The 16,889-nt window shown below is 47.7% G+C and overlaps 1 protein-coding gene across 1 annotated transcript in view; it reads right to left on the bottom strand.

Annotated features, from left to right (window-relative positions):
• LOC130492784 (ankyrin repeat and fibronectin type-III domain-containing protein 1-like) overlaps positions 1-16,889 on the bottom strand; it is a gene marked incomplete at its 3' end in the record, with an annotated part of 200,689 nt that overhangs the window by 94,986 nt on the left and 88,814 nt on the right. The window contains exon 2 of the mRNA XM_056866570.1: positions 7,903-7,943. Coding sequence (XP_056722548.1) covers positions 7,903-7,943 — 41 coding nt within the window. The remainder of the gene's footprint in view (positions 1-7,902; positions 7,944-16,889) is intronic.

A 16,889-nucleotide genomic window follows, 5' to 3' on the forward strand; every position in this document is an offset into this window, starting at 1 on the left:
GGCGGAGCCTGAGAAGGGTGAGGTTTGGGAGGGACTTAAATGCCATAGAGTCCAATGGCCAAAGTGGCCATTTTTCTCCAGGGGAACTGATCTCTATCGGATGGAGATCAGTTGTAATAGCAGGAGATCTTCTGCTATTACCTGGAGGCTGGAAACCCTAGCTCCGCAGATATAACCCGAGTCATCCATGCAACAACCTTGCAAGGCAGACTAGCATTATTGCCCCATATTCCAAACGGGGTGGAGGTGGGGGCACAGACCCAGAGCCAGTGTGACTCGGCTTGGGCCATCAAATGAATCTGTGAGAGGGAAACCTCCCCAATCGCAGCTCATGCGCTTTGCCAGCTTCCGCGGAGCTGTATTTTCTGTTTTTGTTTTGGAATATCGGATAACCCACTCCAAAAAAAAATGATCTTCAAACACTCTCCCCCCTCTTTTCCATTACCTGGCTGGGCGAAGCGTAGGTGTTATTCTCAGTGGGGGTTCTGCGTGTAGAAAACCCGCCCCCCTGTGCCAAAAAAGCATCTCGGTGCTGACTCATCGTATCAAACTCTGCTTTATGGAGAATGCACGATCTTCCATGGCCAAAATGCCTGTCTTCCTATGATCATCTTCATTTTAAAAGAAAGCAATCCCACCTGAACCTTGCTGCTGAGAAGAAGGAGGAGGAGTTGGTTTTTATAGGCCGACTTTCTCTACCACTTAAGGCAGAATCAAACCGGTTTACAATCCCCTTCCCCTTTCCACAACAGACACTCTGGGAGGGAGTTGGGGCTGAGAGATCTGTGACTAGCCCAAGGTCGCCCAGCTGGCTTTGCATGTCAGTGTGGCGAAACAAACCCAGTTCACCGGATTAGCCTCCGCCGCTCAAGTGGAGGAGTGGGGAATCGGACCTGGTTGTCCAGATCAAACACCACCGCTCCAAGCTGCCGGGCCTGATAAATCCAGCTTACCTAACAACTCTGAATTCACCCCCAACTTAAGCAGAGAATCTACATTCTCCAGTGAATCTCATAAACTGCACTTCAGCTCCCACCACTCCTTATTCAGTCCCCATAGGCAACAGCTGGTTTAATTTCTCTCGGACCCTCCTGGACCCACAATAGTACAGTCTTTGTCCACTCAGCCCCATCTCTACCCCATATGAAAAAAACAACAACCAGAACTGCCGACTCCCAGACTAAGGGCTCCTGAGCCCTTTTGAGTTGTGTGGTCTATTCTCCATTCACAGAGAACCACATTGTTGTGACCTTTTTGCAGAGCCACCCCTTTGCACGCAGGAGACGACAGCCTGCATGTTTCAAAAACCCCACGCGCAAGCCACTTCCCCCAGCGCTAAAATGAGTCCGGCACGGGCCAGGTACGTTCTAACAGGCAGCTTCTCGTTTCCTGCGCTGGTGGGGGGGGGGAACGCCACTGTTACCTCGAAGGGCGGCTTCAAAACCCTCCAGTCCCTCCACGTTCAACTGTCAAGAGTCCTAGCCTAGCAATCTGTTGGCCCGATGACTTTGGCCATTTATTCATGGAAGGTTTTGCATTGGGTTTGCCACTCTTTAGATGCACTTTTTCCCCATCTATATTCTCAAAACTCAACAATAAGCCGCCACACAGAGTTTTGAGAATTCAGATGGGGAAAATGTGCATCTATAGAGTGGCAAATCCAATGCAAAACCTTTGGGAACAAAGAAATGCAAAACCTTTGGGAACAAAGAAAATTATTCAGGGGGGACTAGAGCAACTCCCCTCCGAGGAGCGGTCAAAACGCTGAGGGCTGTTTAGCTTGGAAAGAAGGCAGTTATAGGGGAGACATGAGAGAGGTCTATAAAATTACGCATGGTTTGGAGAGAGGGGACAGGGAGAAGCTTTTCTCCCTCTCCCATAATACTAGAACGCGGGGGTCATCTGCTGAAGCTGGAGGGCGAGAGATTCAAAACTGATAAGCGGAAGTCTTTCTTCACACAACGCGTAGTTAAATGGTGGAACTCCCTGCCCCAGGATGGGCGATGGCCGCCAACTTGGAAGGCTTGAAGAGGGGAGTGGACCTGTTCATGGAGGAGAGGGCTATCCATGGCTACTTGTTAAAATGGATACTGGTCATGATGCATGCCTATCCTCTCCAGGATCAGAGGAGCACGCCTGATATATTAGGTGCTGTGGGACACAGGCAGGACGGTGCTGCTGCAGTCGTCTTGTTTGGGGGCTTCCTAGAGGTGCCTGGTTGGCCACGGTGTGAGCAGACTGCTGGACTTGATGGGCCTGGGTCTGATCCAGCAGGGCTTTTCTGATGGTCTTATGCAAAGATGTGAGAACGCTAATCAGCAATATGCCGCCATGAAAACCCACCCTTGTCTGGGCAGTGGGTGTCCCGTTTGACATACGGATGCACACGTTCCTGCCCAGCTCCCCTTGCAGAGGCTTTAACACAGTTCATGATCACCTCCTTGACCTCCCCTCTCAGAATTCAAGTCCTTGGGGCTTTGTACCCAGACACGGTTCTCAGCTTCGGCATTCGATGGATTTGGCTCGGGGAGGCACAAGGAGCAAAATCCAGTGGAGGACGCCAAGGCCTTTTTTGCGTCGCCCGTCCATTACGGGGGTCCGGTTTCGTTTTGTTCCCCCTCGACCGCTCATTAAACAGGCGGGGGCTGCTCATTAACCACCGCCCCCAACGAGTCTGACCCCTGGCTCGAGGAGAGGCCAAAACCTGAATGGCCACAGAGAATGACTTCTCTGTTGTTCTTCTTCGGGGTGGTCCCTTTAGGACTGCTATAGGGCAGTGCGGCAGGAAAAAGTTACCCTTATGGTCTGATGAACACCCCCCCCCCAATCCAGCATTCAATTCTCCCTCTTTATATGCACATGCCTTTTAAAGTGGGGGGGGCGAGGCCGTTGAGTCGTGACATCCACTTGGGGCGGCGACGGCCTCCGCCAAACGGGCTTTAAATTGGACTGAAACTAAAACTGCAGAAAAGGCCATATTTGTTGAAAAGTGGGGGAAAGACTCGTGTTTCTATAGCAACCGAAGCAATAAAAAGTCTCCTGGCACAATCTCGACATGATAAAAGCTGCAGAAAATCGCGGGGTGGTGGTGGTGGTGTCAGCCTTCGTGCAATCAAACCCGTATATTTCATAAATGGGAATCGAAATGTGCTCGAGTATGAAGTGTGGCCTTGCCTTCAGGGTACAATACAACGGTATAATAATAATCAAATTATCAGATTAATAGCCTGCTGTACCCTAGGGGCTCAGAGGTATGGGCTAATGTCGGCACATGACAGATGTAAACACTGCAAGGGAGAAAATCCCTCAACTGGAAAGTTTCATGTCAGACCTTCCACAGAATGGGACACAATTTCTTCTTCCCTACTAAAAACTGTAAAATAAAATAAAAAATAAGTGCAAATTAAGCGCCATCGCCCTCCCTATTCCAGCTGGACTTAAAATATTTCCCTACAAGCATGCATCTAGCTAATGTCAAAGATCAGGGCCAAGCCTTTCACACCGTGAGCAGAATGCCATAAGGAAGCGTGGCTCAATGCGGCAGGTGTGCCAAAATTCAGACAGGTTTAACTCAGCTGTCAGTAGGCGGCTGGAAAAAAACAACAACCACTAAGGTTAAACCCCCATGTGACAGAGCTCCCCACTTATTTGCCTAACTCTCGCTCTCCTTCTGATCAGAGGCAATGGAGGATTTGCCAGCTGTCGTCAGGAAGGCCTTGCTGCTTTTCCAAGAAGAAATCAGAAGAGAAGGTATAAAGCAATCGGCTTTTTTAACATACTGCTGACATCCATGGGGATGCTCTGGAAAACTGACTTCCCCACCTGCCTTCCCCACTGTGCCTTGCTGAAAGAGGGCTGAAATCCTCGTGTGTCCCAAATAAACCTCTTGGCTTAAGCAACACGTTGGCAATGTACTGAAATGTCCATAAATTGTAAATGTCCCCTATCTAGAGGATCAAGACCGCTCACCCCGTTGACACAGAAGGTTGATTTAGCTCAGGGGTGGGGAACATCAGGCCCAGGGGCCATATAAGGCCCGCGAAATCGTTTGGTCTGGCCCTCCGTGGGTCCTGGCAGATCTCTAGCTCAGAAGGATCTAAGACTGGCGATCCGCCCCCTCCAGCAGACAGGAATAGCCTCTGTTCAAGGCGGATGTGAGTTTGTTTTGCCGAGAAAAGGAACCTTCTTTCCCCCTTGCAGAAGAGTCGTTAGCTATGGAGCTGCTAGGACTGCCCAAGACTATAGCAGGCTAATTTTTAAGTTGATAATTTTGTATGGCCTGCGAATGATGTTATAAATATCCAAATGGCCCTTGGCAGAAAAAAGGTTCCCCACCCCTGATTTAGCGTGTCTTGCCTCTAATGATGCTACATTCCAACGAACAGTGTACCCTATACCCAGATTTGTTTCTTCTTCCGATATTATCTCCAGACACTACATCATGTGAGTAAGTTCTTATGTTCTTAAGTATTACCAAGACTGTCAAGGGAACCACAGAAAAAATTACAGCAATGCAGATCCCAAAGTAGTTTAAGCAGAGTTTCCCCCTAGCAAAGGCGGCTGACGTCAATAGGACGCTATAACTCCGTTTAGGATTGCGCTGTAAGCGGCAAAGAAAAGCGCAAAACGTTTTTTTAACCATCTTTGAAGCACGCGTTCAAGACCCATCCAACTTATTTGTACGCGTGCCTCACACACACAACATTTTTGCAGGCGTTAGATGAAGATCTGCCGGTATAGCGCAACAGTAGACAGGAATGCAGGGATATGTACATATACCCGTAAAAGTGGATTTACTGGAAAGTACACGGTGTATACAACTACCACCAGTGGGGGGAAAAGCCCAGTTCCGCCAAGAGTTGAGCCACTCAGAAGAAGCGCAGCCTTAATTTATACGGATCTCATAAGAGTCAGCCCTTAATCTGCAATGAACTGTCTTACAGGCAGCACACAACAAAGCAAACACCAAGTGTCGAACGTCGTGCAGATCATTCAAGACAGTGTATCTCAGCCTCCTGATAGAGCCGTGGTGCCAATCTGCGTGGGTGGGTGTGGGCGTGTGTTTAAAAACTGCTGAGTGCGGCACCAGCTCTCGTTGCGGTTTCCAAAATCCAGCAATTACAAAGTGCCCTGAAGCAAGCAAACTATTAGTGCTAAATTTAAAAACCTCCGTGCCGATTTAGAAGTCGAACCTAAGCACGTCGCATTTCAGAACACAGTGACAGCTTGCTAGCAAAACCATCCAGGGGGGAGGTGGAGCGGGAGCGCATTTGGTGACATCGGCACTGTTTGCTCCCTGTGCCGGGGGCATATCGCAGTAGTGCTCACAGCTGATGTGCCTACATTCGCCATGATACCCTCTCATATCTCCCTGCCTTTCCTCCTCTTCTTCAAACCATCCCTCCCAGAATCATCAACTTTTATTATTTTATTTTATTGTTTTAACCTAACTTTGATTTTTATTCAGAGCTGCTATTGTATCGAAATAAAACTTGATTATATCCCGTTGGATTCTCTTTTGATGCTTGGGAAAGAGCAAGCATTTAGATGGCTACGTCAGCGCCTACTAGATATAGAAATGCAGACCCTAACCTCCCTAGCTAATAGACACTGTTCCCCCATGTTTCATGGTATTACTCCGGCTTATGGAGCTGCAGTTTCCTACTTGTCTTATTTGGAGTCACTGGACATTCGCAGAGCTTTCATGCTCGCAAGACTTAACCTTCTTCCCTCAGTTATCCTACAAGGAAGATACAAAGGAATCCCTTTTATTGATAGGTATTGTCCATGTAAGACTGGGGACCCTGAACACTTAACCCACGTGCTGTTGTACTGCCAGCTTTACATGAGGCCGAGGAATACTTATATTAAACCCCTACTGCCTAGTGATCAGAGTCTTTCAGATCAGCAGTCGGTGATGTACCTTTTATCTGATAGAAACCCTACCGTTACCCAACAAGTAGCTAGTTTTCTCCTGTCTGCACAAAGGATTCGCGAGCAGTTTGTACGTACTTCTAAGCAATGTCCTTTTAATGTAATCTGTTTAACCGATTTTGTAATTCTGTTTATGGTTACTGATGTAAATGCCTAATAAAGGTGATGATGATGATGATGATGATAAAACTTGATTGATTGATCTTCCTGTCATGAGTTCGCATTTCCCACATGGCAAAGGCACGTGGCAAAAAGCAGTGACCAGAAGGTGGATTATAAATGGGACTAGATGAGAATTTCCTGCCAAACACTGAACTGACATCTCCTCCTTTCTCTGCAATAAGAACCGACTGATACAAACCAACGGCGTATTTAACAATATAAAAAAGCTCTCTGTGGTTAAAAAAAAAAAATTGCTATGGTGTGTGTGTGTGTGTGTGTTTCAAAAAAGAGATCACAAAAACATCCCATGTCCTCACAAATATGTAATCATGGGATTTGGGGCAGCACATAGGTCAATACCTGCCCCAAGAATCAAAAAAACAGTATGAAAATGCAAGATTTGTGTGGACTGCTTTACACAATACCGTCCTGATAAATATTATTCAGTCTTGTTCTTAAATCCCTATTTTATCTTAAGAACTGAAGAACGTAAGAAAAGCCCTGCTGGATCGGACCCAAGCCCATCAAGTCCAGCAGTCTGTTCACACAGTGGTCAACCAGGCGCCTCTAGGAAGCCCCCAAACAAGACGGCTGCAGCAGCACCGTCCTGCCTGTGTCCCACAGCACCTAAGATAATAGGCATGCTCCTCTGATCCTGGAGAGAACAGGCATGCATCATGACTAGTATCCATTTTAACTAGTAGCCATGAATACCCCTTTCCTCCATGAACATGTCCACTCCCCTCTTCAAGCCTTCCAAGTTGGCAGCCATCACCACCTCCTGGGGCAGGGAGTTCCACTTCCACAATTTAACTATGCGTTGTGTGAAAAAAATACTTCCTTTTATCTGCTTTGAATCTCTCACCCTCCAGCTTCAGCAGATGACCCCCGCGGTCTAGTATTATGGGAGAGGGAGAAAAACCTTTCCCTGTCCACTCTCTCTCTTATTCCCAAAGCATTGAGGCAGATATTGTTCTAGAAAGAAGTCTAGCCATACAAAAGCACTGAATTAAAATACCCCTTCCAATGAAGTTAACCACCTGTTCCTTCATCATTACCAATCAATCAGTCAATCAAGTTTTATTTCGATACAATATCAGCTCTGAATAAAAATCAAAGTTGGGTTTAAAATAATAAAATAGTAAAAGTTGATGATTCTGGGAAGGATGATTTGAAGAGGAAAGAACTTCTATGGGGAAGGGTTTTCAATTAGCCGTTTACGAATCCCACTAGACCGGAGGCAAAATTTGGCTACTTGAGTGGTTATCTCCCGAGAGGAGTCTGCTAAGAGAAGGGAAACTTTCGCTTCTTCCGATCTCCCAGGAAAGGATGACAATATGGGGAGAATGGACTGCAATCCTATGCCGTTGTAGAAGGGACATTGCGGCAGAACATCACTAGCAAATATTACTACGAACAGAACGGTTTCTTTCAAAAATGCTCAGTCTTATGGGACGCATAAGGGGAAGGGAGCGCCATAATTTTGGAAGAGCAGCTATCCAAATATGACATCCGTGAGGCACCTCAAACTGAGGCAAACATCTTGCGCCATCAATAATAATGCTATCCTCGCATTACAATTTCTGAAACTGCTATTCATCGTCTTTGCAAGCCAGTTTCTATTTCCCTGTGAGAAACGCTACCTGACCCCATCCTGTGATGCAAAGATGGAAGAAGGGCCCAATGCAGAAACAGTTTCATCTTGGGATACGTATATTCTTAGGCTGTGGTTGTTAAGGCATTTCCTTGTTAATGTAGCTCACTGAATCGCTCAAGGGAAGAGAAAAAAGGGGGGGAAAGGCTTACTTTGATGGGTACAAGTCCTTCTTGTCTGCTGATCCAAGGCTCTGGAATACAGAAAGATACATATTATTACCGTAAATTCCATATTTAGTCTAGACACATGCAACAAAGAAAGTAATAACCACAAAACATTACACAGGTGCAAATATAGGGCTGGTACATTTTATCTTACACATTTTAGCTTACAAGCTATCTCATTTTGGTCACATTAGGAGAAGACAAGAGTCACTAGCAAAGACAGTCCTGCTAGGAAAAGTTGAGGGCAGCAGGAAAAGAGGAAGACCCACCAAGAGATGGATTGACACAATAAAGGAATTGGATTCCATATTTAGTCTAGACACATGCAACAAAGAAAGTAATAATCACAAAGCATTACACAGGTGCAAATATAGGGCTGGTAAATTTTAACTTACAAATTTTAACTTACAAGATATCGTATTTTGGTCACATTATGAAAAGGCAGGAGTCACTAGAAAAGACTGTCCTGCTAGGAAAGGTTGAGGGCAGCAGGAAAAGAGGAAGACCCAACAAGAGATGGATGGACTCAATAAAGGAAGCCGCGGCCCTCAATTTGCAAGATCTGAGCAAGGCTGTCAAAGACAGGACATTTTGGAGGACCCTGATTCATAGGGTCGCCATGGGTCGGAAGCGACTTGACGGCACTTCACACACACACAAGTTTTAACAGTTTGCCTTTAATTCTAGGACACCATATCAGAAATTAATGACAGGCCAATTGGGGTAGCTTCAAACGAAGCATTTTTTCCCCTTATGTCCAGCGCCATTCAGCATACTTGATGGAAAACAGCCAGGCGTGGGGAATGTGCCTGTCCGTGCGGTGATACCACCTAGTACAAAACACCGACTGGAGACCAGCAGGCTCGGCGTGAAAGAGCATTCGCTGCACTCAATGCTTGCACACGCAAACGCCTGTTCTTTGAGGTATGGCTGGTCCCACCTCTGGATCAGTGTTGTGGCCTGAACTCGGCCGTAAGTGAAGCTTTCTCCCGGAAAACCTTTCCTCTCATTCCTCAACGCAGCCATCGTGAGCTGAACCTGGTCTTGGTGGCAGAACCTATTGGTCGGTGGCAAGCTCTACTTCCCTGGAGGTTTTTAAGAAGAAGCTAGATGGCCATCTGTCAGCAATGCCGATTCTATGACTTTAGGCAGATCACAAGAGGGAGGGCATCTTGGCCATCTTCTGGGCATGGAGTAGGGGTCACTGGGGGTGTGGGGGGAGGGTAGTTGCAAATTTCCTGCATTGTGCAGGGGGTTGGACTAGATGACCCTGGTGGTCCCTTCCGACTCAATGATTCTATGATCTACGATCTATGATGCCTACGCCAGGCAAGCCATCGCCTTTCACAGATACCACCCCAAGCATTTCTGAACGCCCCGAAAAAACAAGATGGGTGGAGAGGCAGAAGAGGAGTATTTGTTCTTTAAAAGCAAACAGGGTTGCCAGGATCAAACCACGATGATACCCTCAATTCCTGGCTAATTAATTCATATGATTTAAGCTGCAAAATGTGTCAGAGGCCTCCAACATGAACAGCCTAGCCTGCCTGTGGGGTTCGGGGAGGTTTTCCCATGAGCTAATCAACACAGAGAGCAATTCATCCATCATCTTAACCGACAGACATTACAGGTCTTGAGTAACTTAAGCTTTTGAAAAGATGCCTTAACTGCCAGTCAAAGAACGCAGCATTTCCAAAAGCAAAGCTCCGCTGGAGTCTAGAAAGAGGACATTTATATGCTGAACTCCTCCAGAGACGAACCACCTGTGAGCCTGTTAAATGTTCATTTGGAAAGAAATAGTACTTTTTTGTGCGTCAATTCAGCACACTGTGTCTCCCAGTTTGAGTGCGAGGATACACTGGGTGCGTGAGCACACCCACCAGAGGCATTCAGTTGTGCCTGTGTGGCAAAGCTCTCTCCTAGCTGCACAAAAAAGACCATGCCCCAGTAGAACTCGAGAGAAGGCACGTGCTAGGAACTGCCCTAAAACACACGCGGAATAGGATGAAAAAGCCAGGAACGGGAGACGATCCCTTGCTGTGCCTGGCACCCATACTTAAAGAAGCATACAGACCCAACTACGCACGGACACAGACATACTAAGCCTCTACCAGGTGGGAAGAGCCAGAGAGACAATATCATAGAATCATAGAGTTGGAAGGGACCACCAGGGTCATCTAGTCCAACCCCCTGCACAATGCAGGAAATTCACAACTACCTCCCCCCCACACACACACATACACACACAGTGACCCCTACTCCATGCCCAGAAGATGGCCAAGATGCCCTCCCTCTCATGAACTGCCTAAGATCATAGAATCACAGAGTTGGAAGGGACCCACCAGGGTCATCTAGTCCAACCCCCTGCACAATGCAGGAAATTCACAACTACCTCCCCCCCCACCCCCAGTGACCCCTAAAAGATGGCCAAGATGCCCTCCCTCTCATCATCTGCCTAGCGTCCTAGAATCATAGAGTTGGGAGGGACCACCAGGGTCATCAAGTCCAACCCCCTGCACAATGCAGGACATTCACAACTACCTCCCACCCACACACATCCAGAGACCCCCTACTCCAAGCCCAGAAGATGCCCTCCTTCTCATGAACTGCCTAAGGTCATTGAATCAGCCTAAGGTCATCGAATATAAAACAGACAAGCCAAACCTTCGCTCTGGAAGCCCAAGAGGTCCACCACCGGAGACCCTTCTTGTGCCTTCACCTGTTCCACTCCGCCTCCCCGCTCGCTTCCCCCGTCCTCCTTCCTCCCTCTCACACCTTGCCTCCCTTTTTGCAGGAGGAAGGCGAGGACGGCCGTTGTTCGCCTGCCGGCAGCATGCTTGCACGCCCGAGCCGATGTTGTACTTTTAGATTGTGGTTGCCAGGCAATGGCTACAAGCTGACTCAAAAGCGGTGGGAAGCAAGGAGGCAGAATACTAATCAAGGGAGCAATAAACTTGCCCTCCCCGGGCAGGCCAGCGACCGGGCCTGATCCCTAAAAAATCAGCCGCCGGGGCATAAATCATTTGTTTGCAAAAGCGAACTGAGCAGTAAAACCTCTGGTTCCTGCAGTACAGGAAGTTTAGGTATTATTAGATGTGGGTGTTTAACACCACCTCATTTTCCTGTAGGCGATTAATAGGCATTACTACCACCGCCAATGCAAAGAATCCCAGCATAACGCCAGGGTCGCAGCACGATCGCTCACCTTTTTACTTGCTCACGAGGCAAGTGGGAGGGGCTGTGGCTCAGTGGTAGAGCATCTGCTCGGCATGCGGAAGATCCCAGGTCCAATCCCCAAGGTCTTGGTGCCGGGGATTGAACGCGGGACCTTCTGCATGCCAAAAAGATGCTCTGCCACTGAGACACAGTCTCTCCCATGGTAACCTTAGGGCTTGGTCCAGATCCACCTAAATTAGGTCTCTTCCTTAGTAATCCTCTTATCGAAGAAGTGAACTGATGACTCTGGATTAAGCCTCGTTTCGAACGGGCCTCTCTTGGTATCACCCTCCCCCTTTCCGTTGTATTCGTAAATCAGCCTGAAGATTTACACGCCCATGTATCCAGTGAAGGGATTTCTCTTATAAGACCTTTACGCTGTAATAAGTTGTAATCTTTAAGCTGCCGCTGGACTCATGTTTTATTCTGTATTTCCCATTTAAATTCCACTGAAACACACCCAAGGGCTCTTGAATCTCCAAGGGCTCTTTCCTTTGATATTCCAGGATGAATTTCAAGCAAGTTGGTTGAGGACTGTTGGTAAAAGAATCAATGCCTTGGGACTGTCCCCGCAGGCACTGTTGAAAAGTGGGTATGAACGTGGGAAAGATATTATTCGACAGAGGGTGGAAGACATCGAGCGGCAGGAAGACCTCTCTAGACCCCAAATTTTAAATGTCAGCCGAGCATTAAATATGTGGTTGCCCCGGGGGCCTATTTAACCAAACTAGAATTTAACAGCAGCAGAAGGGCATTTACCTTGGCAAGGGTGTGCGGCACTTCCTTCTGCCATGCTGGTAGGGAGATTCAAAAAGATCCCTTACTCAGAAAGATTATGTTTATGCTCGATGGGGGAGGTGGAAACTACAGAGCACATGCTTCTGAGATGTCCACATTACAAGGAGGTCAGATCAAAATATCTCCAACCAGGGTTCGTTGGGCTTCTATATCAGGGGTCGGCAAACTCATTAGTCAAAAGAGCCAAATATCAACAATACAACGATTGAGATTTCTTTCGAGAGCCAAATTTCTTAAACTTAAACTATATAGGTAGGTACACTGTTTATTAACTTAATAAACTTTAATTAAAGTTTTAAGTCTTAATTAAACTATAGGTACACTGAATAAAATTTGATATCATACTTAATAGTGATCTTATTTATTGGTAAAAATTAAATTGTAAGTCCCTGCCATTTCCCCCTCCCCGTCCGGAGTCCTCGTCTGGAGGCCTGGTCTACCGCCATAAAAGCCTATTGGTAGACCTGGCCTTCGGCTGAGTCCCATTGGGAGGCCAGGTCTACCCATTGGCTTTCTTGGCAGTAGACCTGGCCTCCGGAGGCCCATAGAAGCCAATTGGTAGACCTGGCCTCTGAAGGAGGACTTTTTCCCCTCCTGGGAGTCCCGGTCTACCGCCAAGAAAGCCAGTGGGTAGACATGGCCTCCCAATGGGACTCAGCCGGAGGCCAGGTCTACCAAAGGAAGCCCGCCCCACCCAACAGCTGATAGGCAGGCGGGGGGGCAGGAACCACCGAGCCGCCCGCCCAGCAATCGCGCGGCTGGAGGGGAGGCTTTATCCTCCCAACCATTGAGGGCAAGGGAAAGGGGGACCTGGCCATTCTCCACGGCGGGGGGGGGAGACAGCGCGCCTGCTTGCCTGCTCTGTCGTGCGCTCTCTCTCTCTCTCTCAGATGCGCCGGCTCCACAGCCCGGCTGCCGGCACGAGCGGGTGCGAGAGCAGGGGCTCCGAACCAAGTTCGGAGCGCCGCACTCAACAGGCCAAAGAGTCGCATGCGGCTCGGGAGCCGCAGTTTGCAGACCCCTGTTCTAGATGAATCTGATGCGGCCAAACTGGAATATCTCTTGTCTGATAGCAACCACTGGGTATCCAGACAAGTAGCCAAATTCTGTCCAGGGATATGCAAGACACGGGGAAACGATATTAAAGCTGACGCAGAGTTTTAAACCCATTTGACGAGCTCAAATGTTCATGCCGCTATTTTTGTTGTTGTCTTGAACTATTGTTGGTTTAATGATGTTTTAACTTTGTAATACTGGTCAAGGACCGCAATAAATAATAATAATAATTACTCAAGCTCACTGGACGTTAGGCACATTTACCTGGGTTTCATGATAGGCTGGATTTTGCGTGATGTGAACGACATGCTGCCAATGAACAGGGCTCAACTGGACGAGCATTCGATTTTCTAAATTTACCTTATGCTCACACGCCGTTAAAATCCCACTCCTGTTTAGCCAATGCGTTCACCATCTCTTCCCCCCCCCCTTGCAATTTTCCCCTTGCCCTTTAAAATTTATTTATATGGCTTTTAAGGCTTTTAAAAGGGGGCATCTGTTTAATTTTGTGAAGTGCTATGTGTATTACGGTATGGGTAAAGATTTATAATCCAGCAAGGCTAGATTATAAATCAACACGAGCACAGTTTGAGGCATGAATTCCTAATTCTTTCAATACAAATGTGACCCTTCTAAGGAAAACGGTTTGCTTACCACCCTCTGACAAGGACGTCATCTCAGAGTTGACAAGAAAAGGGCTGGTTGCTGCAGGTCCCCCGTATACATTTCAAAAACACAGAACCAAGCTCAGGGCTAAATATATGCGCCACAGTCAGCAAAATGCCAACCACATGTTGAAATCCCTCTTCCCAACATTTTATCCACTTGTGATATTAACGGCATTTGTAAATTTCCCCCATGCAAACCTCACAGCGTTAGGTGCATTTGGCAAGGGGGGGGGAATATATGTGTGTGTGCGTGTGTGTGTGTGCGAAGTGCCGTCAAGTCGCTTCCAATTCATGGTGACCCTATGAGTGACCCTATGACCCTATGACCGTCCTCCAAAGTGTCCTATCTTTGACAGCCTTGCTCAGATCTTGCAAATTGAGGGACGCGGCTTCCTCTATTGAGTCCACCTCTTGTTGGGTCTTCCTCTTTTCCTGCTGCCTTCAATTTTCCCTAGCGTAATTGTCTTTTCCAGTGACTCTTCTGGAGCAACAGAAAGCAACTCTGCTCCATCCTCTATATAGCAGTCCTTCAAATACTTGAAGGGGCCCCGTGGCGCAGAGTGTTAAGCTGCAGTACTGCAGTCGAAAGCTCTGCTCACGACCTGAGTTCGATCCCGACAGAAGTCGGTTTCAGGTCGCTGGCTCAAGGTGGACTCAGCCTTTCATCCTTCCGAGGTCGGTCAAATGAGGACCCAGCTTGCTGGGGGTAAAGGGAAGGCGACTGGGGAAGGCAATGGCAAACCACCCCGCAAACAAAGTCTGCCTTGGAAACGTCAGGATGTGACGTCACCCCATGGGTCAGGAATGACCCAGTGCTTGCACAGGGGGACCTTTACCTTTACCTTTACCAAATACTTGAAGACGGATATCAGTTTTCTCCTCTACAGGCTAAACATCCCCAGCTCCTTCAACCTTTCCTCCTAGGATTTGGTCTCCAGACCCCCTCCCCATCTTTGTTGCCCTCCTCTGGACACAGCAACCCTAGCAGAACACCGGTGACCTATACATGCGGAAAAGGTCCAGGGTTCAGCCTTTTTACGACTACTGGACTTCAGATGGCATGTTTGATGCCGCCCCATGAACAACTGCCCCCCGAAACCCAGAAGATAAAGTCTACTAATGTCATGAAGAAGGGTTCTAATCTAGCGTTTCCCCAATTATACAAGGTCTATATGGGAAGAGTAAACGGGTGCAAGCACTCAAGCACATTTAGGGCGCCGTTTATTTTTCTAGGTCTGTAAATCAGAACCACAACCCGGTGTCGTCACAAAGCGCATGAGGGGCTTGGTGCCTCTGGGCCTTCCACTTTACACGAACGGAAGGTCCTGGGACCCACCCACGACTGAGAAACACATCCAAAAGCACCCTTCTTTTGGACATCGAAGCGCCACCTTTGTGATCCCTCGGGAGGGGGTGAGCATTCCTTCCCTGGAGGTTTTTAAGCAGAGGCTAGATGGCCATCTGTCAGCAATGCTGATTCTATGACCTTAGGCAGATGATGAGAGGTGAGGGCAACTTGGCCATCTTCTGGGCACTGGGGGTGTATGTGGGGGAGGTAGTTGTGAGTTTCCTGCATTGTGCAGGGGGTTGGACTAGATGACCCTGGTGGTCCCTTCCAACTCTGTGATTCCATGAGTCTACGCAAATGACTCAGTACTAAGCCAGGCCTTGCACGTTGCTCTCGGATTACTCACCCCACTGATGACTCAGGAGTTAGGAACTACATTATTAAATCCTTTAACAAAATAATGAGAGAGGGAGTCGTTTGCACTGCGCTGTGGGTATTTTTACATGAGGTGTATTTTGAGACGATGCGTTACATAAAAACGCGTCTCCCCTGTTTGGGGAGCGACGGGAAAGGGCTCTTTTCTTAAAGTGGTGTGTCAAGAGAACATTGGCTGGCTAAACAGCACTGGCTTGGTTGGTGAAACAGAGAGAGACAAACATACCAGGTGCTGCTACAGCAGGCAGTAGATTGTACAGGTCTATCCAGACTTAGAATCATAGAGTTGGAAGGGACCACCAGGGTCATCTAGTCCAACCCCCTGCACAATGCAGGAAACCCACAACTACCTCCCACACACACACACACAGTGAGCCCTACTCCGTGCCCAGAAGATGGCCAAGGTGCCCTCCCTCTCATGAACTGCCTATGGTCATAGAATCAGCATTGCTGACAGATGGCCATCTAGCCTCTGCTTTAAAACCTCCAGGGAAAGAGGGCTCACCACCTCCCGAGGAAGACTGGTCCACTGAGGAACCGATCTAACTGTTAGAATTTCTTCCTAATGTCTTGATGGAAACTCTTTTGAATTAATTTCAACCCGTTGGTTGTGGTCCGACCTTCTGGAGCAACAGAAAACAACTCGGCACCCTCCTCTCTATGACAGCCCTCAAGTCCTTGAAGATGGCTATCACGTCCCCTCTCAGTCTTCTCCTCTTCAGGCTAAACATACCCAGCTCCTTCAACCTTTCCTCATAGGACTTGGTCTCCAGACTTGGACAAGCTCAGGGTGTGCCGTCAAGTCGCAGCTGACTTACGGCAACCCCGTAGGGTCTTCAAGGCAAGAGATATTCAGAAGTGGTTTGCTGTTGCCTGCCTCCGCATGGGCTGAGAGAGTTCGGAGAGACCTGTGACTGGCCCAAGGTCACCCAGCAGGCTTCATGTGGCGGGGTGGGGAACTGAACCCAGTTCTCCAGATTAGAGTCCGCCACGCTTAGCCACGCTGGCCCTCAGGACAAGCTACATCTCCCACATTTGGAAACATGCTGGTGTCTCTCCCCATTAAGGTATGCCCATCATATAATAGTCCATTCCTTCCTAAAGGCATTGTTTATGACAGCAGATGCATTTTGGGAGAGGAGAGGAAGCCGTAAGAGTTACCACTGGAAATCTGCGTCCCATATTTGAATTGTGAGCAGGGAAGGGTTTTGGTAATCCTATGTGTTACAGACCCCCTGCAGAGCTTAGCCCAGTAGGAATCGGCATCACAACGCACTAACATTTTTACTGCATATATATATATATATATATATATATATATATATATATATATATATATATATATATATATATATATATATATATATATATATATATATATATATATATATATATATATTAAAGAAAAAAACTCTTATGGCTCTGACTTTGCTCTTCCCATCCACAGCAAAACCACAAGAAGACACAGACACGGCACTCATCAAAAAATCTGACACTCGCGATATTCCACA

This window comes from Euleptes europaea, chromosome 21 (assembly GCF_029931775.1).
Source record: "Euleptes europaea isolate rEulEur1 chromosome 21, rEulEur1.hap1, whole genome shotgun sequence".
Taxonomy (NCBI): domain Eukaryota; kingdom Metazoa; phylum Chordata; class Lepidosauria; order Squamata; family Sphaerodactylidae; genus Euleptes; species Euleptes europaea.